General features: G+C 34.8%; 1 protein-coding gene across 1 annotated transcript; it reads left to right on the top strand.

The window, feature by feature from the left end:
• Positions 1-838: 838 nt before the first annotated feature.
• On the top strand, positions 839-17,583 carry LOC127842631 (uncharacterized). Its single transcript, XM_052372245.1, has 6 exons — positions 839-1,044; positions 9,826-10,938; positions 11,876-12,008; positions 13,157-13,293; positions 14,080-14,254; positions 16,816-17,583. The coding sequence occupies exons 1-6, from the start codon at positions 847-849 to the stop codon at positions 17,079-17,081; spliced, it is 2,022 nt and encodes a 673-aa protein (XP_052228205.1). The 5' UTR covers positions 839-846; the 3' UTR covers positions 17,082-17,583.
• Positions 17,584-27,575: the final 9,992 nt, after the last annotated feature.

Genomic DNA, 27,575 nt, shown 5'->3' with positions numbered 1-27,575 from the left:
TTAGTTGATTAAAAATGTTGCTGAGTCAAACTACATCATGTTTAGTTGATCAAAAATGTTGTTGGGTCAAACAATTATATTGTCCAGTTAAACATTATTTTGGTCGGTTATAAGCACATGGTGTTGGGTTAAACCAATATGTTGCTCAGTTAGTACGTTGACTTGTTATGTTTACTTTGACATAACGTCAGGTTAACACGTGCAGTTATTGAGTCAAATGAGCATGTTATTCGCTTCAATTGTTAGTTTTGGGGTTATTTGAACTTTATAATATGTAAGTTATACTTTATATCCAGTCAATAAACTAAGTTGATCAGTCAAATCATTACATTATCCAGTTGAATGATGGGTTGGTTAGTTGAAAGTATGGAATGATGAGTGTAATGAACACATTGTTCAGTTACTTAAGTGAGTAAACCCCATCTTGTTCTGTTAATTTTCATATATCGTTAGGTAAATGAATGCAGTTACTGAGTCACAGCAGCATGATGTTCACTCCAACCTCGTCTTGTTAGTTTAAATTACACTTAGTTAAGTGAATATTGATTTATTTTCAGTCATTTATTTTTCTGTTAAGTCGAACTTCTCAAATCTCAAGTTAACACTTGTTCTGATCATTTAAAATTTCACGGTGTTAAGTCACACTACTGTGTTATTCATTTAATTATTATCCTATTATGTTCCGCTATCATGTTGTTGGGTTAACTATCATTATGTTCATTCGGAATAAATCGGACAATATGAAATATCGCGCGAAATCCATTCTCGCACATGCGCATAAATAAAGTTTATGAGCGGTAAAATGTGCGAAAAGGCCGTAAAATATACCGGACAACAACAACATCAATGGCTGCATCACAAATAAACAGCGTGTTGTCTGAGATGGGCATGTCTGCACTTATACGTGCGTTCGAACAGGAAGACATCGACGAAGAGATTGCGGCGAGCCTTACAGACTCAGAACTAGCTCGATTGGGACTGGAAACAATCGGTGATAGACACCGTTTTCGGGCAAAACTAAAAGCATTAGGCCGCGTAGCCACAGTGAGTAACATCCATATTTCGAATACTAGCGTAACTTCGTGCAGACCTTCAAGATCATGTAGAAGTCTACTTTATTTATGACATAATTAACCTAGCATTGATGCAACCACTGACATATTTGTTGATGTTTAGAAAAAATTAAGTTATTGGTTGTTTCCCCTTGGTTGCTCAGCCCCTTTTTAATGTGACGAGTTATTAGTGGATCGTCATTATGAACTAGTGTGGCTACTAATTCAACACACAGGGGCCAGTTGTGCAAAAATTGAAAAAAAAATTATGTATATAATATAGCCTCTAAACCTATAAGTCCCTGCACATTAAATTGAAATGTGATACAGTCAAGTTACCATTACCGGATCATTACCTATAGGGGATCACTTTGATGTTCAAAAATGCGTATCGCGATTAATAGTTAACATTTTTAAATTATACTTTGCAAAAGGCATACTCAAGGCATTTTCTTCAAAACGCACTTGTTAAGTCGGAATCGGAGCACCCTTTCGCACAAAATTTCTGCGTGTTTTGCTGACATGTATACGAATTTGTTTACTTCCGTTGTATTTCGAGAACGAGGTTAAACATTTTACGCGGCTACAATTGAACACACTGTTGGTAAGTAAGAAGTTTATGCATATAATTAAAGGTCATTAAGTAGTCGTTCTGCCCCAAAAGACTATTTCAGTTTTGTCTCGTTTTTAGCTCATCTATTTTTTGAAAAAAAATTATGAGCTATTGTCATCACCTTGGCGTCGGCGTTGGCGTTGGCGTCGGCGTCCGGTTAAGTTTTGCGTTTAGGTCCACTTTTCTCAGAAAGTATCAATGCTATTGCATTCAAACTTGGTACACTTACTTACTATCATGAGGGGACTGGGCAGGCAAAGTTAGATAACTCTGGCGTGCATTTTGACAGAATTATGTGCCCTTTTTATACTTAAAAAATTGAAAATTTTGGTTAAGTTTTGCGTTTAGTTCCACTTTTCTCAGTAAGTATCAATGCTATTGCATTCAAACTTGGTACACTTACTTACTATCATGAGGGGACTGGGCAGGCAAATTTAGATAACTCTGGCATGCATTTTGACAGAATTATGTGCCCTTTTTATACTTAGAAAATTGACAATTTTGGTTAAGTTTTGTGTTTAGGTCCATTTTATTCCTTAAGCATTAAAGCTATTGCTTTCATACTTGCAACACTTACTAACTATCATAAGGGGACTGTGCAGGCAAAGTAATGTAACTCTGACTGGCATTTTGACAGAATTATGTGTCCTTTTTATACTTAGAAAATTGAAAATTTGATTAAGTTTTGTGTTTAGGTCCACTTTATTCCTACAGTATCAAAGCTATTGCTTTCATACTTGCAAGATTTATGAACTATCATAAGGGGACCGTGCAGGCAAAGTTATGTAACTCTGACTGGCATTTGAACGGAATTATGGGCCCTTTATACTTAGAAAATTGAAAATTTGGTTAAGATTTATGTTTTGGTCCACTTTACCCCTAAAGTATCATAGATATTGCTTTCATACTTGGAACACTCACAAACTATCATAAGGGTACAGTAAAAGGACAAGTTGCATAACTCTGGTTGTCATTGTTACGGAATTATGGCCCTTTTTTGACTTAGTAACTTTTAATATATGGTTAAATTTTGTGTTTCGATCCACTTTACTTCTTAAGTATCAAGGCTATTGCTTTCAAACTTCAAATACTTACATGCTATCATGAGGTTACTGTACCTGGCAACTTTAATTTTACTTTGACCTTTGAATGACCTTGACTCTCAAGGTCAAATTATTAAATTTTGCTAAAATTGCCATAACTTCTTTATTTATGATTAGATTTGATTGATACTTTGATGAAACTACTCTTACCTGACATACCACAATAGACTCCACCCAAACCATCCCCCCAGTGCCCTCCGTGCCTCCCCCCCTCCCGCCCTCCCCCCCTCTCCCCCCTATTTTTTTTTTTTTTTTTTTTTTTTTTTTTTTTTTAAGATCATCTCACAAATGACCACCACACCCTCACACTATACCCCCCCCCCACCCCCCACCCCACCCCACCCCCCCCCCTAATTTTTTTTTTTTTTTTTTTTTAAGATCATTCCAAGTTCAACTTTTTTTTTTTTTTAAATACGTCTCCACCATCACCACCCACCCACCCTCACACAAACCCCCCCCCCCCATTTTTTTTAACAATGGTTATTTTAATACCCCCCCAACCACCCCCACAACCCCCCCCCCCCCCCACCCCCCCCCCCCCCCCCCCCCCCCCCCCCCCCCCCCCCCCCCCCCCGATTTTTTTTTTTTTTTTTTTTTTTTTCGCTTTTTTGGAAGATAATGTAATAAATGGTCCACAACCCCACACTATACACCCCTCTTCACTCCACTCCTCCCTCCTTTGTGATTGAAAATGAGAGTCCCTTCACCTTTAAAAAGAAAATAGATGAGCGGTCTGCACCCGCAAGGCGGTGCTCTTGTTAAGATTTTGCACCACCATACAGGTAATGATGAATTAGGGCAATAGCGGATCAAGCGTGTCATGTTTACATGAGTAAAAGGGGCTGTCTCAAACTTTTGTAAAGCCATCCGTTTATGTTACTGACATTAAATTTACTTGTGAAAGCTATACGGGCATTGTTAAATTTTATGTTATGCATACAATTTTATTGAATATACATGTAAGTTGCAATAATCCAAATCCAAGCGACTGTACTGATCATCCAGCTTTGAGCTGTACGTATGTATCATTTATAAAAGCTCAAATTTCAAAGCATTCAAGAAGAACTTGGATAAACAAATACCATTAAGCATAAGCTGGATTTTCGCTAAGAAGAGACATCATTTAAACCATAAATTCCATAAAAGCGGAAATTTTCGTCCCTGATTAGCCTTTGCAGACTGCACAGGCTAATCTGGGATGACAATTTACGCACAAGCATTATGCCCAGTTTTCTCAGAACACGACACATATATGTGTGTTACAGATTTTAAAAGGAGAACCTGTTTTACTTTTTTCACGTTGATCTTTGTTGTATAATATTTATGACGTTTATATGACCATCCATACATTAACCTCCTAATTATGTAATGTTTGCTTCATGACCTTTAGGACGTTACAAAATATAAATGAGATACTACTACTAAAACTAGTGTGGTAACTGTTACATTGAAAAGGATGCGCTAAGAAAAAGTTGCTTTTATAAATGTAGAAATCCCCTTTCCTAATACTTTTTTGCACCCATTGTTAGTCTGATAATGTGTAATGGATTTTAAAATGAACACAGTTAACATGTTTGTCACCGATGTTTTCGACTTCTAAATTGTGTGTACCACTATTTTAACTTAAACTCAGACTACTATTTTCGCACGTTGAACTTTGTCATATTTATTTATTTGTTTTGATTCTCAACGTTTATATGTCTTTCAATGCAGGCAGTCCCTGATAATATAATGTTTATGTTATGACCTTTAAGAAGTTGCTTTAATACATGTTGGATTCCCTATTCCTAATCAACGACTAAATTTTTTCTACCTCTTTCTGATGTCTTTATATATATATATATATATAATAAAATTTTATAATTAACACAATATATACTTATTGATGCTGTTAAAGAACTCAAATAGTAAACTCCCTGATCATCTTCCCCAAATAATGACTTAATTGTTGTTTATTCAAACTTTTGTTTTGGGAAATAACTTTTTGTGAACTATATGCTCACCCGTTGTCACTATGTATGTATAATGCATTATGCGTCCTCCAAAACAAAATAAAGATATGTTCTGTTCTGTAAAGCATGTTCCAATAAGTCATTTTGTCTAATATAATTATATTCTTGACGTTTTTTTTTCATGTGATTCCCATTTTACATTTGATAGTTTTGTATTATGCGATGTGATTTAACGTTCTTGTGTTCAGTTGTTTTGTTTGCTACTGTCTATGACGGGACGTATTATGGTATACCCCGCGTCCGTCTGTCCGTCCGTCTGTTAATGTCGTACGCTACGTCAAATATCCTTTGACAGATTTTCTTCAAATTTTAACACAATCTTAATATTGATAAACCCTGATCCCCTTTCGTTTTTGACGGAATTCTGAATTGTCGTTCCAGAGTTATGGGACTTTGTTCGTCAAAATTTCGTGATTTCATTGAATGTCCTACTGTAGCTCAAATATCCTTCGATGGATTTTTTTCAAATTTCAACACAATCTTAATATTGATAAACCCTGATCCCCTTTCGTTTTTGACGGAATTCTGAATTGTCGTTCCAGAGTTATGGGACTTTGTTCGTCAAAATTTCGTGATTTCATTGAATGTCCTACTGTAGCTCAAATATCCTTCGATGGATTTTTTTCAAATTTCAACACAATCTTAATATTGATAAACCCTGATCCCCTTTCGTTTTTGACGGAATTCTGAATTGTCGTTCCAGAGTTATGGGACTTTGTTCGTCAAAATTTCGTGATTTCATTGAATGTCCTACTGTACCTCAAATATCCTTCGATGGATTTTTTTTTTTTTTTTTTAGTATCCCTGAAAAATTGAACAAGGTGAGCTTTTTTCTATTCCGATTGTACACTACCACTTACCCATCTACATTTCTCTTTTATTATTGGTCAAAATATCTATAACAGGTTTACTTCAACTCCATATCCTCTAAAGAAATGCATACATATACTCAAAAAAAGATATGGTATGAATGTCAAGGAGACGGCGCTCCATGCTCATGTACTTATAAAATAAACCATGTATTCAAATACAAATAAACTGAAGTAAAAAAATGATTCAAAGGGTTATTTATTACCTTACTACTTCATTGGCGAACGACGGGCGTATCATGCGCTCATGGCGCAGCTGTTTATTATTAGTTTAGTAGTTTACTGATTTTTATGCCCCCGTCTGTCTGAAAACTTTAACATTGGTCATAACTTTTGCATTATTGAAGATAGCAACTTGATATTTGGTAATGGCATGCATGTGTATCTAATGGAACTGCACATTTTGAGTGGTGGAAGGTCAAGGTCATCCTTCAAGGTCAAAGGTAAAAATAATAATCAAAGCCGTGATTAGGGGGCATTGTGTTTCTGACAAACACATCTCTTGTTATTGTTTACTGTTAACATGATGATTTATCTGTGATCCCATTGATTATACTATATATTGTATGAAAATGTATGCAAATCTTATTGAATCTTCCAATAAATGATCTCAAATATTTGTTATCTTCATGTTTTCGATATTTATAAGATGTGATTCTAGCAATATACCTGTTTTATAAGATATTCATATATGTTGGATATATTAAAGAATTTCAACAGGTTATTCACACTAAAACAATATTATGTATCCTCAAATGAGCTAGCCTGTGGAAAAACCCACTTATTTTCTGTTAATACAAAGCAGACCTATTGCTTATTCTTTTCAAAATCACATAGCATTGCAATTATTATTAAAGTAATGAAACTACAATTGGTGGATAAAATGGGCAAGTTGTTTGTTGTTTTGAGGGATTAGTGTGTTTGTTAATAGTCAAGCCCAAACCGAGATATACCTATGCCTATTTTCACAGCTTGCAAGTTGTAAATACAAGATAAAACACTACATAATCACTTTATAAGCATTCACTGTTTATTAGCATATCAACATAATACAATGTTGTGTTGTCACAATAAATAAAAGCACAGCGCGTAAAGAATAAATACAAGATCACATTAAAAAAAGTTACGAAAAATGAATATAATTTTAACATCATTAAAGTCAGGATAAACATTAAAAAACTAACTGGCAATCTTAATTCGTCATTGTAAACAACGTAATTCATGTTTTTGACAGTTCAATTTGCATTCGAGATGCCCCTTAGTGGTTTTGATCACGTGATCCGCTATGGCCACAACCGGTCCGTTAATGCTCGAATTCCGCTGCGCAAAAAAAGTACCACAAAAAGTCATTGTCTGCATTTTAAAACATATTTTTTTTGCTGGAACAGTAAGAAAAGGTAATATTTTATTAAACTGGTGTAAAAGAAGTCGCAAAACATGTATTGCTTTTCACCAGAACAACTTATTTTCGCTACTGATCCGGTAATGGTAACTTAACTGTATATCTACATGAAAATGATCAAAAAAGCAGAAGCAATTACTATTTATTCAAAACCATTCTTTTGTTTAAGTTATTGTGAATTTTAATTTATCAAAACGTCCCAAAACATGCAGAAATGTGAAAATAAACGCACAAGGATAGAGTAGCTGGTGTCAACATAAACAATCCTCCAAATCCGTGTACACATATTGATGACGTAATAAATCCATAATGACGTCATATGATTGATGTCTAACATCGTATGAATCTTTTTTTTTATTCCATGATTCAAATATATATTTACTCAGTTGATTCCATTTTACAAAATCGGTATTAAACCTGTTTTGGTTCCGATGGTCAAAAATCAAAATGGCTTCCATTTCCGTTATGCACGAAATGACTTTGCTCGAGTGAAGTGTAATTTTTCCTTTTCAAAACAAACTACACATTAAAAAAAGTCTGATCATCCAAGGGAAACAACTCAATACTTTGATTTGACCAAATCATCAACAAATATGGCAGTGCATAGGATCAAAGCTAAGTAAACGATGTCAAAAATAAAGTACACGATCTTGAAGGGCTACACAAAGTTATAGTAATCAGGGATATTATATAATCTTTTTCTTTTTTTTTTTTTACTTCAACTTTTGCGCAACTTCCCCCTGTGGTGTTGACAGAGATATATGTGGGAGCTTTGCGGGAACGGTATCTTTGTGTAAGAGAATGATTCATTTCGTTAGTCTGGGTTCCTTCCCCTTTCACTACGTATCCGCAGTAAAAGAGGCAGGGAACCAGACTATCATTTCGTCAGTCAGACCACAGGGGTCCAGCTCAATGTTACCCCCCCCCCCCCCTTCTATATATACAATAGGGGGGGGGGGGGTAACATTGAGCCGGACCCCTGTGAGTCAGACATTTCCGATCGTTTGAATCCAATGTTTGGAAGTACGGAATCCCACATACACAAAAAACACCAAATGAGGATAATACCGAAGGTGAAGGCCCGACCCCCCAAAAATTGTTGCCAAAAAACGTTTTCAAACAAAATGGTCGACAGAGTTTGCCTGGCTCCGAATTGACCAGGGGAAAATGTTTTGTCTTCAATGCGAGAACTTTTCTAAAGAACATGCATCTTCCTCTAAACATATATTTCTACAAATGATGACCATGTCAAAGCTTTCCCTGGATTCTCTAAAATGGCTGCAATTTTGATGACAGTACCACTAACACAAATAGGCATTTGGCAAAGAACACTAATCGTAGAAATATTTAAAATGTAGAGAACAGAATGCTTATTGAATACAGTAGTCACCAGCCAGACTTTAATGCTGATAGTATAGTTCAACAAGCGTGTGAAAAGATGAATATTTAAACATTTTTGTAGAGAAAACTAGAAAATGTTATGAGAAAAGGAGAAATATGGCAACTAGCTTTCCCCCTTTCCCACAATGTTTTCTATAATTCACAGATCAACAGTGGTTTTTCATGTACTTTGCCAAATGCCTATTTTTTCCAAGTCATACATGTCTTATACATGATAATTAAAGCAGACTTAAAAAACGAATGATTATAAAATTGAAGTTTCTTCAGATTAATAGCATCTTATTCTACACATGATGCATCATGTACATGTATGTACATGTATATGCTTTCAATTTAAAAAAAACGGTCAATTTTATCATCACCTGCTGTTTAAGTGTGTTTTATAACAATAATTATTTGAATCTTTGAATTATTTGAATCATTGACCTTTGTTTAGTACACTGTTAAAACATTTAACATTATATGCTGTACATGTTCCTGGGAAAATCCCAGCATAAAGAACAAGTTATTAACCATTTAAGATCCATACAATTTCCTTTGATTTTCTCACCCCCATTTTTCTACTTATACCCCCATTTTCAGTTGTAGGGGGTACAAAACCCCCAAGTAAAAATCTCAGTGGGAACACTGTTCTGTTGATATATAACAAAGTTATGCCTCTTAGACAGTTCCTTTTCATTGTATATATAGTGCTATTTTGTGACAAAAACCCTTTCAAGGAGCATCAACAGTCTCAGACGGTTTCTTGTTTAACATTGCTATTTGTATCGCTGCAGAAAAACTTGGTTTTGTCACATAACTATCCCTTATAATAATATGTGTGTGTGTGTGTGTGTGACTGTATGTATATTATTTAAATGACAGAGATGAGGTATATTAGCTAGTCCCTATATTATTGGGTGACTTTGTTCATTAGTATCATTCATACTTTATAAAGGAATTAATGTATGTTTTTGTTGCATTTATTGGAACATAAAGGAAATTGCCTGATCAAATTGCAATAAATTCCCAAAACATACATTAATTACTTTTAAATTCAAATTTAAAGAAAATGCAGTATTTAGAATGACAGACAAAGGATTTTTTTTCATTGTGATATCAGATACGAAAGATCATGTGATGTGTTTATACCAATGAAATCTGTTGATTTGACAGTTGAATGTTGTGACTGCAATTATGTTTTTACGAAAACTACACCAACAGAACTTTAAGATAATTAACTTTTCTAGAAACTTCAAACATTTTTGTTGGGTGGGGGGGGGGGGGGGGTATGTAGTTGCCACTTTGTCAGTTCTTCCATGCACAATACTTGTCCTGGCTATTCTTAGGATTACATTCAACTTTTAACTGTTGTATTGTTATTATATTTTCAGGCTGATTCAAGTGAACCAAGCACTCACTCAAATGTGCAGCAGGTGTCAAATTTTAGACAGCAAAGAAATATTTTGTTTGGACGAAATACATTTACTTCAAAGAAGAAAATAAAGTCTAGCAAGAAATCGGGATGGACTGCACAGTTTTATTGTTTAAGCAGCACCACATGTGAAACTATTCCATCTTCATCTGAGAAAGAGATACACACACAGGCAGGACTCGGACTGAAAAAGATTCGCCTTGAAAACCATGATAATGAACATACGGTACATGAAAAAATAATGTCAGAAAGCGTAAATGAGCAAAATGTGACTTTGGGATTTCCACAGTTGAAGGATTCTGGAGAGGTTGAACTATTGAGAACAGGACAAAATTGTAGATATCTAAAGATCATTGGTTGTAAATGGAACTCAAGTGAACTTAAGAGTTGCATTGGTTCCCAAGCCAGAATTTATATTAGGCCTGTACAAAAATCATTATCAACAAAACCAATAAATGCTGTATCAATGGAAGAAGAATGCAAAAGTGAATGTGAGAGTTGTAAGAAGGAGTTTCCTATGAGAGATCTTCGACACCACCTATTATATTGTACAAACATAGCATCAGATAAAAGTGTTGAGATTGCACCATCTACAGTAACAGGTGAACTGTCCATTAACAGAAATTTAATGTTAACTGAAGACTTGCCAGACTTGCCAGAAACTTATATTAGTGCAGACGACCTTCAGGAACTTAGTATGGGCATTATACTACCATCAAATCATGGCACAGATATAATTCAATCAATAATAGAAGAGGAGTTGACAACTAGCGATACAGACATTGCAATGATACAACCAATTGCACACTCATCCAACTTGTCTGTAAATGGAATTGTTGTGCATTGTATAGAAAATAATATTGCCAATCCAGTGGAAATCCTTAAATTGTGCCAGCAAAACCTGGTGAAAGGAAGACCTCTTGAGATTACAGATATTAATGAACCACTTTCAGGGGACACAAACTTCATAATTGTTGATAGGGTGAACATATTACAGACCTCTTTTGAGGAACTTTCTGACAAGACAACAGAAGAATTGGGGAAAACTTTAGAAGTCCAGTTCTATACAGAGGTAAGTTGTTTATGTTTTCATTTAACTGATTTCACGTTACAAGAACTTTGTACGAGACAACTTTGAAAACAGATTGGCAAAATGACAATAAGCTCACAGAAAAAGTATTAAGACAAGAAAAATTGTGAGCAAAATTCTACTTTTGTCCCAATTTTTCAAGACATCTGCTGCAAACATGTCTTTAGGTAAAAGCTTAACACATTACTTGAAAAGTTCATTAAAATACTACATGGACAATTATTAGAAGTCCACCTATAATGAGAATATTTGGGATTTTGAACCAGCCATCCCATATGAAACGGGTCCAAAGTGAAAGCATCACTTCAGATGATGGCAAAAATAAATTATAACAAATGGCAGTTTAATTTTGAGATATAGTTGAAAACATCCATAAAAGGAAATGATAATAAATTGCTTGTCACATGAGCAATTTTGTTTGTCAATGTTTTATTGAGTCATCTGCTGCTGATAAAATAACCAGTCTAACTGCGTAGAGGTTAAATATTCCCTTTAAAATCAATGTTGTAGAAAACATGTCATTTTGACTTGAGTGCTTGAGTTTTGATACAAATCCTCATTAATTCTTTTATGTATACCAGTTTTGTGAATGATTTTCAGTATGTATGAGTTGATTTTTTGGGCCATTTTTATAGCCGTTATTGGGTCACATTCCCAATGGCAAAATGGAGAAAAATGATAATGCCTCACCCCAGGAATAACACTGATAACCATAAGCTGTAGTTGTGCATCAAGTAACAATTTATGGGATCAGTTTTGTCATTCAGGAGTTATGTACCCTTGATTTTAGCTTCCGGCATATATTGTTACACTTTGCAAAACTGGTGTTTCATTCTCATAGTTCATTTTTGTCCATAGCATAACTCTGGAAAGAATGCTGTATCCCATTGAATTTATAAATATGCAAATTTGGTTTTAGGCAGCAGAAGACTATGGTGGGCCTAGAAAGGAATTTTTCAGAATCATATTGAGAGCCATCAAGGAAAAGTATTTTGACAGTGGATTACGAGAACTCTTGCAAGATGATTATCGAATGGTTGGGATTGTATTTGGTAAGATTTTTATCTCAGTATGTATTTTAACCTCTTGTCAACAGTATTTCAGTTATATTACGGCAACAGTTCACTAATTCATGCTCTTGTGTATTCTACCACTACTATGGCTAGGTAAAAACGCCTTGCCCATAAACAGTCCACACTGGCAAACCACTGCCAGGGCTCTAGATAAGGGAAGTGAAGAGGTTTTTACAAGGCATTTGCATGCTTATTATTAATTAAATCCTATGTTTTTGGTGCTCATAAAATCCTATCTTCTAGACGATTCTAATGAGCACCAACAATGTAGGGTTTGCTTAAAAAAAAAGAGTTAGGGTTTGGAATGGCCCTTTAATCTAGAGCTCTACACTGTGAACGGGAATCAAATCCCCTTCTCAAGCTCAAATCTCTGATGCTAACCATTTAGCCACCATGGTCGTCCTTTTTGAAGTGAAAAAGTGTATATAATTATAAACTCCTGAATACTGTAAATACGCTGAAATCATACATTGAATCAACATTATTGAAAAAGAAGTTGTGAAAACATTTTTAGAAAAAAGGAGACGTTTTTCCTGATTGAAACAACAGAAAATTCCACCTGAATCCAAGCATAGACCAGGTGAAATATGTTACTGAGGCAGAGTTCGGCAAAGCATTGCACTTTAAAGAGATTTCGAATGATTGCTTCATGAAAAAAATGTAATATGAGAAATACAACTGTACATTATTGTAAAGGAATAAATGCTTGACTTTAAAAGAATCATCTGAGCCCAAGTATGGAAAAATGATTGAATACTGTACATTTGTAAAATGCCTAAAAAGGTTAATAATCAATTTAAAATACTAGTTTTCCATAACCATCTCCCTTATGCAGACGACCTTTCTTGAAGTCAACTTATGGAAACCTTGTGACAATTTCACATTTCGTAACAATGTATTCATCTACCAGTATAGTTAAGTAGTAAATACAGAGAATTGCACAGCTGACAAGGGCTGGAGAGCGATATTAGCCCACTACAAGTAAAGGCATGCTTTATGTAGTTACCAATTTTTTGCAAGAACATGGTTTATTATAAATAAAGCAGTGAGAAATATTAATAAGCGAGTATGTTTTCAGATAATCAATGTTTTATCTTTGAATTCATAATAATCATGTTTAATTTCAGCTCTTACCATACTACAGAATGGGAAATTGCCAACATTCATGAATGCAACTGTTTTGGAGGAATTATGGAATTCAGCTTACCCATCTTCCTGTATTAAACAACTTAGAATAGGACTTGACACCCTTGGAATATTTGAGGTATTTATTGATGAAACCCAGGAGTATTTACAGTGGTTTTTATGCCCAAAGTTACTTTTGGGGTATATAGTTTTTGCACATAATGTCGGGGTTTTATGATTTGGTCAAGGTCACCACAGCTAATATAGATTGAATTTTAACATTTTCTTCCGAGCCCAACTCCTCCTACATTTCTCAATGGCTTTTGATGAATATTCCACTCAAATAATTGTGTCCATGTGCCCTGGCGCATATTGTCAGGGTTTTATGATTTAAAAAAAGAAGTGCCTTTCGAAAAGGGATGGATAATTAATGTTAATAAGAAATTTAGTTATTCTAGAGTTATGTGCCCTTGATTATGCTTTCAGGCATACATGTGCTGCTGTGAAAAAAACTGTTAATTTTGGGCCAACCTTTCTACTTTTCAACTTTCAAGCATCTAAAAGGCAAAAAATGTGTTTTCTGAACATACAGTTTTGTCACAAATTGGTGAGAGCCCAGCTTTATATGTGCTTGTTATCCCAACCGAAACGAAGTTTCCGAAGGGGATATAGTAATCATCTCTGTCAGTCTGTCTGTCCGTCTGTCCTTCCGTCCCAAACTTTGTCCAGAGCATAACTCAAAAACTATAACCAAACTTCATGATAGGTAGATAGATCCTGATGAGATAAACAGATAGCAAGTAGGAGAAGTGCTGTGAACATAAACTATAACTCTATTAGCCGTAGTTTTTGAATAATCACCCATACAAGCAAACACATTATGGTGGGGATGGCCTGTTAACATGGCTCTTGTTTCTTTTTACAGCTTCTGACCCGGCTGCCTTCATTACAGTTTCTCTTTCATGCAACTCCTGTAACTCTAACGTTGAAGAGGCTTATGATCATTTTGAAAGCTGTATTTAGTGAGAATGGGTCCAACAGACAAACCCTAGAAAAGGATGTGTATGCAATATTTGTGAAATATGTAAGGGAAGTGGCTAGTAAGTATTTAAAAATATATGACATACTTTTCAGTTCTAATGTGCACCAAGTGCTCTCCCCCAACTGTTTTATGTATGAAAAGTTAAAGAAAACAATAATTTAGCAAAAGGAGCAATTGCTCACCATTTATAATTAATCCTTTTTCTATGCAGTAATAATTGTATGTTATGGCGTGTCTGTCTGTCCATCCATCATTTAGCAATAACGTAGATGAGTACTTCTACTAATCTCAATGGATTTTAAAGTAACCTCACACAATTAATAACCATGATGTGTAGATGCTTTTGGGGGAACAAAATCACAGATCAGTTTAGTTATAATACAGTTGTGTGCCCTTGATTATGAAAGTTCATGCATATTAAGTATACATCTTTTGCTGATGAGTACTCATACAGTTTTCAATGAATTTTATCCTAACCTCACACAAATGATAAACATGATGTCTTCCACAAATTGGTTTAGTAATTAGGAGCTATTGATTACGTAAATACTGTCAATTGAGTACATGGCTTTCATGTGCTAATTATACCCGCCGAATAGAAATTTCTGAAAGGGATATACTAATAGTCTCCGTCCATCCGTTTGTCTGTCCTTCCATCCCAAAACTTTGTCCAGAGCTTAACTCAAAATCAATAAGAGGTATCAACACCAAACTTCATAGGTAGATAGATCTCAATAAGGAGAAGTGCAGTGTACAAGAACCATAACACCAATTTGAAAAAATTGGGAGTTATTGCTCTTAATTAGATCTTTATTAGCCATATCCCATAGAAGTCCGTTTAGAAGTGCAATACTTACAGCTGTTTGAAAATCTGAATTGCTGTATAAATTGTACCTTATGTTTAAAATTGAAGTAATTTAACATCACAAACTTTGTCGTATGGATAATTGACACTGTGAATTATTAAATGCCCTGAGTTTTTGTAGTGATTCTTTCACTTTAAGTTGAATTATTCTGTCTGTTGCTATTGCTCTGTCTACTATGTGGAGTTTTCAAAATAAAATCATCTATTGCAAAAGGATGAAATAAAAACAGTACAGCAATTCAGGCCTAACTGTACAATTTGCACACACAAACACACACACACTAAGACAAGCATAATTTCTAAAGTCGACATTTGATGGCTTTCAGTAAACAACTTTTAAAAACATTTTGCAGTTTCTCCAATTGTTTCAATGTTACTTTATTGAAGTAGTCACGATTTAATGTTCTGAAAGAGAATTTCTTACCAGATTTTTTTACCAGGTTTTCCGAAGGAAAATTTTGGTTATTAGATTGGTGAATGTCGGCAGGGGGCTTGATTTTTTTTTAAACAGGACGCAACTCCTCCTTCATTTCTCTACGGATTTTGATGAAAATTTCACAATATGATTGTCACCATGTTCCCTGTTGCATATATGGGGTTCTATGATTCGGTCAAGGTCACCACTGCTAAAAATAGATTGAATTTGAACATTTTTTCCGTGCGCAACTTCTCCTTCATTTCTCAACGGATTTTAATGAGACTTTCAGAAAATGATTGTCATCATGTGCCCTAGCGTGTATTTTTTTTATATTATTTAACCAAGGTCACCACAGCTAAAAATAGATTGAAATTGAGTATTTTCTTCTAAGCACAACTGCTCCACCATTTCTAAACGAATTTTAGTGATCTTTCACTCAACTTATTGTCACCATGTGCCCTGGCACATATTGTCGGGATTTTGTGATTCTGTCAAGGTCACCATGGCTAAATACATTTTCATACTTTTCTTATAGAGCTGTTATATTCGGACCATTGTCTTTAATATTTAGAATGTATATACCTTTTATTAACCTCTACACTTTGATTTGAGTCAAAGATCACATTGTTCAAGGTCACTGTTGATGATCTTTTAATGTGTCCTTAGCAAAGGGAAGGAAACTAGCATCATACTTGTATTTATTACTTTTGGTTTTACACTTGCTATTACCTCCCTTTATTACCATTAATATGTTCTTTTAATTATCACATCTTTAAATACATCAAAACAAATACAGTTAACTAGGTGATAAAGAACTGTAATGCCATGAAGTAGATAATAGAGAAGAAGAAATCATTATTAGAATGCTTGTATAATTGTCCAGTATATAAATATAGCTATGGTACAAATTCCTCACTGAAATGCATGCTTTCATCAAAATGCTTAATGCTGCATAAAGAAGTATTTGACTAAAGCTTTGCAGAGAGAATTGAAAAGGAAAACCAGGTTTTGTGACAATTTTGTCCATTGTATAACCAATGTAAACACAGGGACCGACTCCTTAGTCACACCTGCTTGCTAGAACAGGATCAATGGAAGTGTACATCAACCAAATACTGGTTCCCTACTTATTAAATAGTGATTTGATCTAAAAACCAATACACCCTTGATGTATTGACAGCCAACTTACAGAGCCATTTCAAGTAAATAAGACAGAAAAAATAATAAACACATGTCATCTAGCTGTGGTAAAGCATCAGGCCAGACAAGCTTTATGTATCCAACATAACATCACATGCATAGTTACAATATATTTTAAATTGTTTATTTGTTTAAGGTGGTAGGAGAGGCTCTGTATCTCTAGGACATATCCTACAGTTTGCCACAGGGACTGATGAAGAACCTATGCTTGGCTTTTCCATTCATCCGTCTATAGAATTTGTAGAAGTCCAAGCAAACTCCTCCTTCATTCCAACAGCCAACACCTGCATAAATTGTATGAAGTTACCAAGACCATCTTTGGAAGTTAAGCTACCTGCTGATACAGAACTGTTTTCATTGTATGATTATGCATTTATGAATTCATTTTATGGTCTTATCTAATAAAAAACAAATTATTGACAAAGTGGAGTTGGCACAACAACATTTAATTAGCATACTGAAGTCTCTGTTATATCCAGGAATAGGAGAACAAAGTGCTCACTCAATTGCTCTGGTGAGCTATTGGCAAACAATTAGAAATAATCTAATGTGCTTGGTTCTATTTATTCAGTTAGTTCATGGATTTTGAGTGAAACACTTATTCCCTCTGGGTCTGACTTGATCAATTGTGAATCAAATAGTCTAGTCTCACTTTGCCAACAATTGACTTTCAATTATATGAGACACCTATAGTGATAGTTCTAGTTTATATGTTCAATTGTCTCCCATACAGACAATGACTCCACATGATTATTGAATATTGCTGCATGAGACACTGTTGATGATATTTCCAGAAAAGCATGTACACATTTTTGTACAAACTGAGATTTGTTTTAACAACTGTATAAGTAGACTTAATTCTTCGCTGTTAAATAATTGCAGTCATAAAACTTTCACAGAAAGACATGGTTTTAATTAGTTCTTAGCAGTCATATGAACAAAAGTTATTGCATTTAGTTTTAAAAAATGCAATTGATCACTGAAATACTTTCAGGAAAAACTAACTTTTTGCCATTACCACATATAGCATGTGTTATGAGCAGGTTAATTTTTAACCAGGTTTTCCTAAGGAAAAATCTGGTTATTAGATTTGTGAATGTTTGCGATGGATGGGTGAGACCAATTTCTTCTGAGCGCAACTCCACGTTTATTTTTCATGATGAGAAAAATCTTCTCTTGTCTAAATGTTTTCTTGAATCATTTTAAAATACAGTTTTTCATAAAGATTCTAGCTTTTTGTATCTTTGAAATTCATGTTGTCTGCTGTATATTTTGTAAAATAGGGAAAGGGTTAAATTTCAATTAGTTCTTTCCCATAAGTTTAATCAAGATAAAATCTGTTGAATACAGTATATACAGCTTACCAATTTATGGATACAATGTCAGTTAACTTCCCTTGCCTAGGCCGATGCATTTCTCATTATTATTTTTCATTCTTTGTAGGGAGAATTTGTAGATGAATGTAGGTTACTCTATTGTAATAACCTTTTTTAGCCAAATAATTACAGATACTTGTATATGGCTTTTCTTTCGTCATGAGACTTGTGACGACTAAAATATTGATCGTTTGGGGGCTTGAGCTGATCTTAAAGTTTAACCCTTCCCATGTTTTACAAAATCTGCAGCAGGCAACTTGAAATTCAAGAAGCAAAATTGTTGTAATCTCTATGAAAAACAACTTTTGTTGAATAATTCATGTGTAAAACATTAAGACAAAAGGGGAATTTGCTTATCTGGAGCAAAATATCGTTTTGTAACAATATTTTTCCAATGTTGTCTGCTACACGTGTGTCAGAAGGTATTTGTATTATGGAAAGGGTTAAGTTAACGCATCATTCCTATTTTCTTTTAAATCTGCAGCTAATGAGTGGAGAAATTACTGTCAGGAAAGAAGACATTTCTTATATTGATACATTTTTTGTTCTGTACAACATATATTGTGATATTTATTCTTCCAAATATTAACCAGTACATATATCTTCAGTCTCCATAAAAAAGGATGTTACTTCTGCTTGAAACAAGCTGCAGTTACTTTTTTTTAATGAGACGACAATGGATATTTGTTGATCTTGACATATCATATTGGTAGGAGTGAAAAGAGAAACTGATCTAGTGTTCATCTTATAATTGAAATGTGTGGTTTACTGAACATTTTTCATCCCTGTTTAAACTTGCAGCAGACAGCTTTAAATTAGTTAATTACCTCGCAGATAGCAATTTGGATCTGCGTTTGCTTGCAAGGTTCAAAGATGAGTGTGCATGTACCAAAGAGTTAGGTGTTTTCAATGAATCCATTCTTTCATATATTTTCATTTAAAGATTATGCAGCTGACAATTTAAGAAAAACAATTATGAAAAAAGAAGACATTGCTCACAACTCTTTGATTCTGCAGAAGAAATTTTGGCCTGTCTGTCATTGTATGTGTCCGTCCCAAAACTGTAACCTTGCTAATAACTTTTGCAATATTGAAGATAGGAACTTGATATTTTGCATGCATGTGTATCTCATGGACCTGTACATTATGAGTGGTGAAAGGTCAAGTTCACCCTTCAATGTCAAAGGTAAAATTGAAGGTCAAATACCTACTAGGGGCATAGCTGTTGTACTAACGCATCTTGTTTCAAATAAGTCTTACGTCTTATGGAAATCTGTTATTCAATGTTTTTCACAGGGTACTATAAATGACTTAATTCATGACAAATTTATAACTATGATATATTTATGAAACGAAATTGACCATTTAGTTTGATGTTACTAATTTAGAGGATAGATCTTCACCTCATAAATTCAACATGAACTTTGTTTGAAAACATTATGACCAAATGAGAAATTTCTTCTTTTGTCACAATGTTGTAAGACTCTCTATTTCATCAATTATATTATTAGAAATGGTTGCTATTTTATTCTCATAAAGATATCCTGCAGCAGTATTCTTGTATATGGAAAAGGAGGAAAGGGTTTAACTATTACGTTCTAAGGAATAGTAATCACCCTGAAAACAGAGGCCTCTTGTTCAAATGTATTTTGCAGACAGCTTTTGAAAAACTTTGTAGAACAATGTAAACAAACTTGTAGTTGTATATGGAAACATTTTGACAAAATGAGAAATTTACCATCATGAGCAATTTCTTTTGTGGTCTGCTGGAAAACACCTTTTTGTAGGTTCACCCGAGCATAGCTCAGGGTGAGCTTTTGGGATACTTGAATGTCCGTCATCAACAATTAGCTTTTGACCACACTAGAGGTCACAATTTTGGTTCAATCTTCATGAAACTTGGTCAGAATGATTGTCTTGATAAAATCTTGGCCGAGTTTGAAAGAAGATCACGTGGGGTCATAAACTAGTCAATTAATAGGGAAACCTTATGATCACTCTAGAAGTCACAATTATCATACAATCTTCATAAAACTTGGTCAGAATGATTGTCTTGACAAAATCTAGGATGAGTTTGAAAGTGGTTCACATGGGGTAAAAAACTAGGTCATTAGGGCAAATAATAGGAAAATCTTTTGACCACTCTAGAGGTCACATTTTTCACCCAATCTTTGTGAAACATGGTCTGATTGTTAGCCTTGAAGAAATCTCGGACGACCTCAGGTCAAAAAGTAAGTCACTTGGTTAAATCTTAGAAAAACCTTGTGTGTGTTCTAGTTGTCCAATCAGAATTTTCCAAGTCGGGTGAGCGATCCAGGGCCATCATGACCCTCTTGTTTTCTTTAAGTGTAAATGAGTTAAAATGTAAATGTTTGAAATCAATAACTGAAGCAGAAATAAATCATTCAAATCTGTTAATTCTTATGGCGTTTATTTGTTTTATATAAAACCAACCTTCAATTATGATACGTCTATGGAATGGAAGAGTATGGCAAGCGGTTCGACGCATAATCCCAAGAAACTAGGTTTCTCATGAGAACCTAGGTTCTCAGAATGAGAACCTAGGTTCTCGCTTGAAGATTGCACATGACGTCAAGAACCCAAGTTTTCAAATGAGAACCTAGGTTTTCATGAGAACCTAGGTTCTTATTTGAAAACCTAGGTTCTCATGAGAACCAATGTTCTCATTTGAAAACCTAGGTTTACATGAGAACCTAGGTTCTCAGAATGAGAACCTAGGTTCTCATGAGAAACCTAGTTTCTTGGGATTATGCGTCTAACTGCTTGCCATATCCGTGGTTTTCATTTGGGAACCATAGGTTCTCTGAGAACCTAGGTTTTCAGAGACCCTAGGTTCTCTTGAGAACCTAGGTTTTCATTATGAGAACCATGGTTTTCATTATGAGAACCATGGTTCTCATGAGAACCTAGGTTCTTTGAAAACCTAGGTTCTCTGAAAACCTAGGTTCTCTAAAAACCTAGGTTCTCTGAGAAACTAGGTTCTCAGAGAACCTAGGTTCCATGAGAACCTAGGTTCTCTGAGAACCTAGGTTTTCAGATCCCTAGGTTTTCAGAATTACGCGTTGGACGGCGTAAACTTGCTCGTTTGGAATACGGGACACATTATTCAGGGCGCAGGATCAATGGGGTTCACATATGATTACACACGGGCTTGACAGAATGAAAACACGCCGTTAAGAACTTTATTTTTGCAGATATCTCAAGTTATTGAAATATGTATGCAAAGTCTTTAGCGCATAAGTTTTTCTTGCAGTGTTGCCGATATCTTACGATTGAATAATACATTATTACACATAATCAATAGAGATAAAACTTGTATTTTATACCATAATGATTGCTTCCTACATGTAGGTCACAGACATACTTAAAATAGAAAACTGTACCGTACAGTCGTTTGAGGCCCGAACAAGGGAACTGAATATTTGAAACTCATTCAATGCTGTAACAATGTATTATGTAACAATTGATCTGAATTTTTAGTCTCAAAATAATATTTACAATTAAAGATGTATTTCATAAACAGTTCAAATTTTTATTAACGTGTTAAGACCAATGTCGACCGATTACTTTCCTAATTTCATTCCTCAAGAACACCCATGCACGGAAACATGAACAAGAAGCGGTCACCGACGGCTAATGCCTGTTGTCACAAATATTAAACAGATAAGTTTCGTAGAATATTACTGAGCATTGTCTGAACATTGTTCAGAAAATGCTCTTGTGGAGAAACATTCACGGTTTCACGCCTATTTCTATTCATTTTACACATATGCCGCCAGCGTGTACCAAGCAATGGGAGACAACTGGAGGTTAATTATGGCAAGCGGTTCGACGCATAATCCCAAGAAACTAGGTTTCTCATGAGAACCTAGGTTCTCATGAGAACCTAGGTTTATGAAATCCCAAGAAACCAGGTTTCTCACGAGAACCTAGGTTCTCATGAGAACCTAGGTTCTCATGAGAACCAAAGTTTATGAAATCCCAAGAAACCAGGTTTCTCATGAGAACCTAGGTTCTCATTTGAAAACCTTGGTTTACGCTTGAGAACCTAGGTTCTCATGAGAAACTAGGTTATTCATGAGAACCTAGGTTCTCATAGACACATAGAACTTAGGTTCTCATGAGAACCTAGGTTCTCATGAGAACCTAGGTTCTCATTCTGAGAACTTAAGTTCTCGTTTGGTATCCTAGGTTTTCACAAGAACCTAGGTTCTCATTTGAAAACCTAGGTTCTCATGAGAACCAAGGTTCTCATTTGAAAACCTAGGTTCTCATGAGAACCTAGGTTCTCATTCTGAGAACCTAGGTTCTCATTGTGAGAACCTAGGTTCTCATGAGAAACCTAGTTTCTTGTGATTATGCGTCGAACCGCTTGCCATAGAAGAGCCTCTCGTGTATTCATAGATTTGCATTTGCCCTGTTATATTTGAAAGAGTGAATTACCAAGAAACAAGATATATGATTGTCATTTTGTATTGATTATGTAAGACACATTAACACATTTAGTTTCTTCTTTCATCAAGATATGTCATACTCCAATATGGACACTTTTGTTGTTGCATAACTAGCCTGTACTCGTATAAACTGAAAGCAGTTATATACCCATTACATGAGGCTTTCAAACAATTAATACTTAAACATAACTAATGAAATATCTTACTACAAATACGTGATTTTAGTATAAGAAATATTGTAGGGAAAATTAAAGAAATTACTTATTCCCTTGCAACTATCTAGCTCAACCAAACGACTTTTGAATGTCTAAGGGTTAAAATGTGTTTCTATAAATAGCCAGTTTTCCGTCGTGCGTTTTATAGTAACACTTTTTAACCAATAGACATACAGACTCTTGTATTTCAATGGGTTATTAAACTCTTTTCGGAAAAGGATACCTGTTCCGATTTTACAATCAGTTCAAACATAGTCTAAATGATTATCGAACTTTGGTTAAATTTGATTGACTTCAAGAATGGAGATAGCTTTTTCAAATAATTCTATTCCGTAGTTGGAACTTGACCAGTCTTTAGGGCATTCACGTGCAAGTGCACTACAACAAGTATCACTTATTTGTACTTCAGTCCTACCAAATATAGGCCGACTGATATCTGATACAATACCCATATCGTCGTTATCTGCAGAAACGGTATCTTGTGAAGGAACTGGACTATTGATCATACCAGAAGTCCAGAGTTTCAGTGGTGATGCTCCAACTGTTCGCAGTCTATGAGTGTTCCATGCATCTTTCCATATTTTAAGTTTCTCATTGATTTTTTGCATGTACACATAATGAAGGGCATATATGTGTAATGGGTTCATTATGTTTAGTTTACCTTCATCTTCAAGAAATGAAAACAGTTCCGAATAAAATCCTAATGAGCCTTCGTATACATCCCTCCACATGCGCTCTACACGCTGATTGTGAACACTTTTTCCTGTTATCATACTACCATTGCCCCTATTTTCGAGCATGAAGTCTGCTATTTTAACGTTTTCCATTCCTTTATCAGTTCTCACTCGCAGTGGTATTCCAGACTCGGCGACACCTTGTGTGAATACTTGAAGTAATGTATCTGCTCTATTATTGTCTAATGCACGGATAAACATAATCATTCTACTGAAACCATCAACTCCCGCGGAGATTATAAAATACCAACGTATTAGTTTGTGGTTAGTGTCCACATGCCAAATATGATTTGGCCCTTGTACGTGATATACACGTCTGTGAAGACGCCGCAGTGTTCTATTCTTTATCCCAGCTTCATCATGTGTATGTAAAATATCTCGAAGACGATATCTTGGTATCTGAAATGGTAAGCAGTAAAATTTCAGACAATTTCAGAAGCCTGACTTTGTGGAAATCGGGTTGGGCTTTGATAGCTTAGACCTCTTACTTACCACTCCAGACACGACAAATAGTTTTCTCAATCTTTAATGAACCAATTGAATAGAGAAATGAAGAATAATATAGACATATACTTATTTTCGGTGTTTTAATTGTTTATCAGTCTATGATGGATGGAAAGGTATGGTATATACGCGGTAACTGAACCCGGAGTAATTCAATTATACGTACTTGGTTGACTAAACGCTTGTAAACACAAAGGTTGTAACTTAATCACCCAATTAGAAAATTTGTATAGTGTAACGGTTCGGCCTGTACAGTCCGCACAAACTTATTTAGGACGCCATTCCACAAGCGAATCCGTGACGGCACATTCCGCATTTATAACATTTGCTGTGTTTGTGATCATGATATAGCGTTGCGTCGTTTGAGAGAAAGAGTTAAGCTCCTTTTACGAGCAGAAGCATATTATAAATTTAATTCGAAATCGAAGTACACAGACTACTTTCGACAATGTATTTTATATAGTGGCCTTTGACACTAGCTTACGGTAGACTTATTCAATCAGCGAAGATCCTGACCTCACAAAACGACAAGTTTGGGTATTTTGATCAAATGTGTAGAACGGCTGTCCTGTTTGTTTGGTATTTTTCCGGATATCGGGTTCAATTCCCGGTGGTGGTAATTATTGAAATAACTAGACCCCTCTTCGCTTTGAGATAGAATCCCGACTTGTCCAGATGCTTGACCGAGCCCTTATGGAGTCAATACAAGTAGTTGGGTTCTCCCTCCATTTCTACTGAGCGGAGCATCGCAAAATAAATTAAATACAGTCGACAGATGTAAACAAACAAACAAATAATGTAATCATCGAACATAGGTCATGAATGATCTATATGTGACATATAGTGATATACCCATAGTCGAATACAAGTTTGAGACACATGGATTATTATTTATTTTAATGTATTGTCATTTTGATATTTATATATTTAAGAAAAAGTTCTGAAAACGGTGTCGTGATAAATGATACATACATGTACATGTTTTTGTCGAAGTATTTCTTTAACCATCTTTTCGCCGCATCTGGGAAATTCTTTTGATACTTCATTCACAATATTAACAAGCCTTTCATCACTAATTTCTGTAAAATTTAGTTTTTTCAATTCATACATCCTCATTCTTCTGTATACAGTGCTCTCGGAAACTGACAGCAGTTCCGCTATTTCTTTCACCTCGAAATCAGATTCTATTAGACCTTCTAATGTCTGTTTCGAAATCTGAAATGTAGATCTCGATGGTCCTCCATTTGATCCAATATCACGAAGTACCTGGCTATTCCCGAAGTGAATACAAGCTGTCCTTAAATTCATGATCTCAGCTCTGTTATTTAATCCCAAACAAGCCATATCCAACAGTGACATGTCACAAATAATGTCTGGGGAAATCTTTTCCTCGCTAAATATGTTCACGTATTTTTGCAAGCCAAGTTTATTTAAGATGCTCTCCATAGTTTAAAAATGCACACACGTTAAAAAGTAGTTGACATATAATTTGTAAGAGCGTTGTTTACTGCAAAAAGAACGACACAGTTTAAAACAGTAGATTCTTCCTTGTCCATAATAAAAACAATGATAGACTTTAATAAAGCCTAGGGAAACAGTCCGATTTATTCCAAATGAACATAACAACTTGTCACGGCAACCCCACAACATTATGGTTTAACAGCAGTGTAAAATACTAAACATGTATTTTAAATATACATAATATTAGAGTAGCCCAACAACACAGGGTTGAAGCGAATTTGCTGCTCCAACCCAATAACAGTATTTGATAACCGAACGTAAGGCCAACATTAACATAACAGAATGAGTTTATGACGAAATAATATAGTTTTCAACTGAACAATATATTCTCGTTACTTAACATCATTTTACAATAACTGATAAACACATTTTTAAACAAGACATGTTTATATTTTGACATAGCAAGTGAGTGTACCTCCTTAACATAATGTAATACTAACTAAACACAATGTTAAGGTAACTTAACAACATAATTTTCGAGCGAATACATTGCTTCTGTGACCCAATAACTGCACGTGTTAACCTTACGTAATGTCAAAGTAAACATAACAAGTCAACGTACTAACTGAGCAACATATTGGTTTAACCCAACACCATGTGCTGATAACCGACAAAAATAATGTTTAACTGGACAATATAATTGTTTGACCCAACAACATTTTTGATCAACTAAACATGATGTAGTTTGATTCAGCAACATTTTTAATCAACTAAACATGATGTATTACGTACTAAACATAATACTCACTAAACCCAACGACACAATAATGAAGCAAACAGCATACCAGCGTTGAACATAAGACAGCTGTGGCGTTCCATAGTATAACATTCGTTATGTCGGGTTTTGTTTACCTTTAAAGGGTCCGAAATCATTTAAAATTGAAACTTAAAGGGGCGCGGATTTTGGCAGGTATTGAAGTTTGTCATTAAATGCTTTATTTTGATAAATGTAACCATTGGATCTAAAAAGCTCCAGTAAAAAAAGAAGAATAAAATTTAAAAAAGAAAAAAGGTAAACCTCATCAGGGCTTGAACCACTGACCCCTGGTGTCCTGGAGTCAAAAGTCTTTCGCTTAGACCACTCGGCCATCCATGCTTACACTATGTTGATCGTATTTTATACTTTATATAAGCAATTGTCGTAGCTTCACAACAACAGAACTTTCCAAATTATTCAATCGTTTCGCGTTGCAACGCTTTATAATTTGCAGGTTTTTAAATTATCAAAAGATGCATATAATGGCTATTTTAGAGCATGGTAAATGTTCAGTTTTGCTGTTGTTTCCTCACAAATATCATAATTAAAACGGAAACATTTTTTTTTCAATTTTGTCAATTTACCAAAACGTGCAAAAGCCCCGTTAACACTAAAATGTCAGTTTGTTTACATTGATTTGAATTAAGTGTACCTTACGAGTACGCGTACATGTGACGGAATTTCACTTTTTATTCACTTTTGTTCAATTGATCTAAATATATACGAAAACAATCTTTTGTAAACGTGACATGCATAATGTATCCCATAATAAACTATATTATGATATGCGTATACACAATAGTAAATGTATAGAAACATAAGCAACTGTTTAAAAAAGGTCAAAATAATTTAAATATTGCAAACGGGTTGACAATCTACGCTGTAAACAGGCAGAGCCAGTTTATTAATGCATGATCAAAATAAACAAAAATAAGAAGAAAATGACTGCAATCTTTACTTTAATGATAGAACACTGATTCTAATACTGATCAACATATTCTTATTACTGATAACCATCATAAAGTTAGGCTTACATAGTTAAAACACGAAACTTTAGCATAACATTTGCCGGAAAAATAGTATTTAATAAACATATATATTTATATATCGGTCGGTCGCCGGTCGGTCGGTCCGTCGGTAGACCATTTCGTTTCCGATCAATAACTCATCAAAGTTTTGATCGATTGGCTTGATGCTTCACATTTGCATCGGCCTTGGACAGTATATGACTTCTATTGATATTAGATTTACTAGGTTTAAAGGTCAAGGTCACTGTCTCAATAAGTGTGAAAATCATTTCCGATCAATAACTCG

The sequence above is a fragment of the Dreissena polymorpha genome, chromosome 8, assembly GCF_020536995.1.
Source record: "Dreissena polymorpha isolate Duluth1 chromosome 8, UMN_Dpol_1.0, whole genome shotgun sequence".
In the NCBI taxonomy this organism is placed as follows: Eukaryota; Metazoa; Mollusca; class Bivalvia; order Myida; family Dreissenidae; genus Dreissena; species Dreissena polymorpha.
Note: the sequence above shows the minus strand (reverse complement) of the source record. Positions and strands in the feature narration are given on the sequence as shown.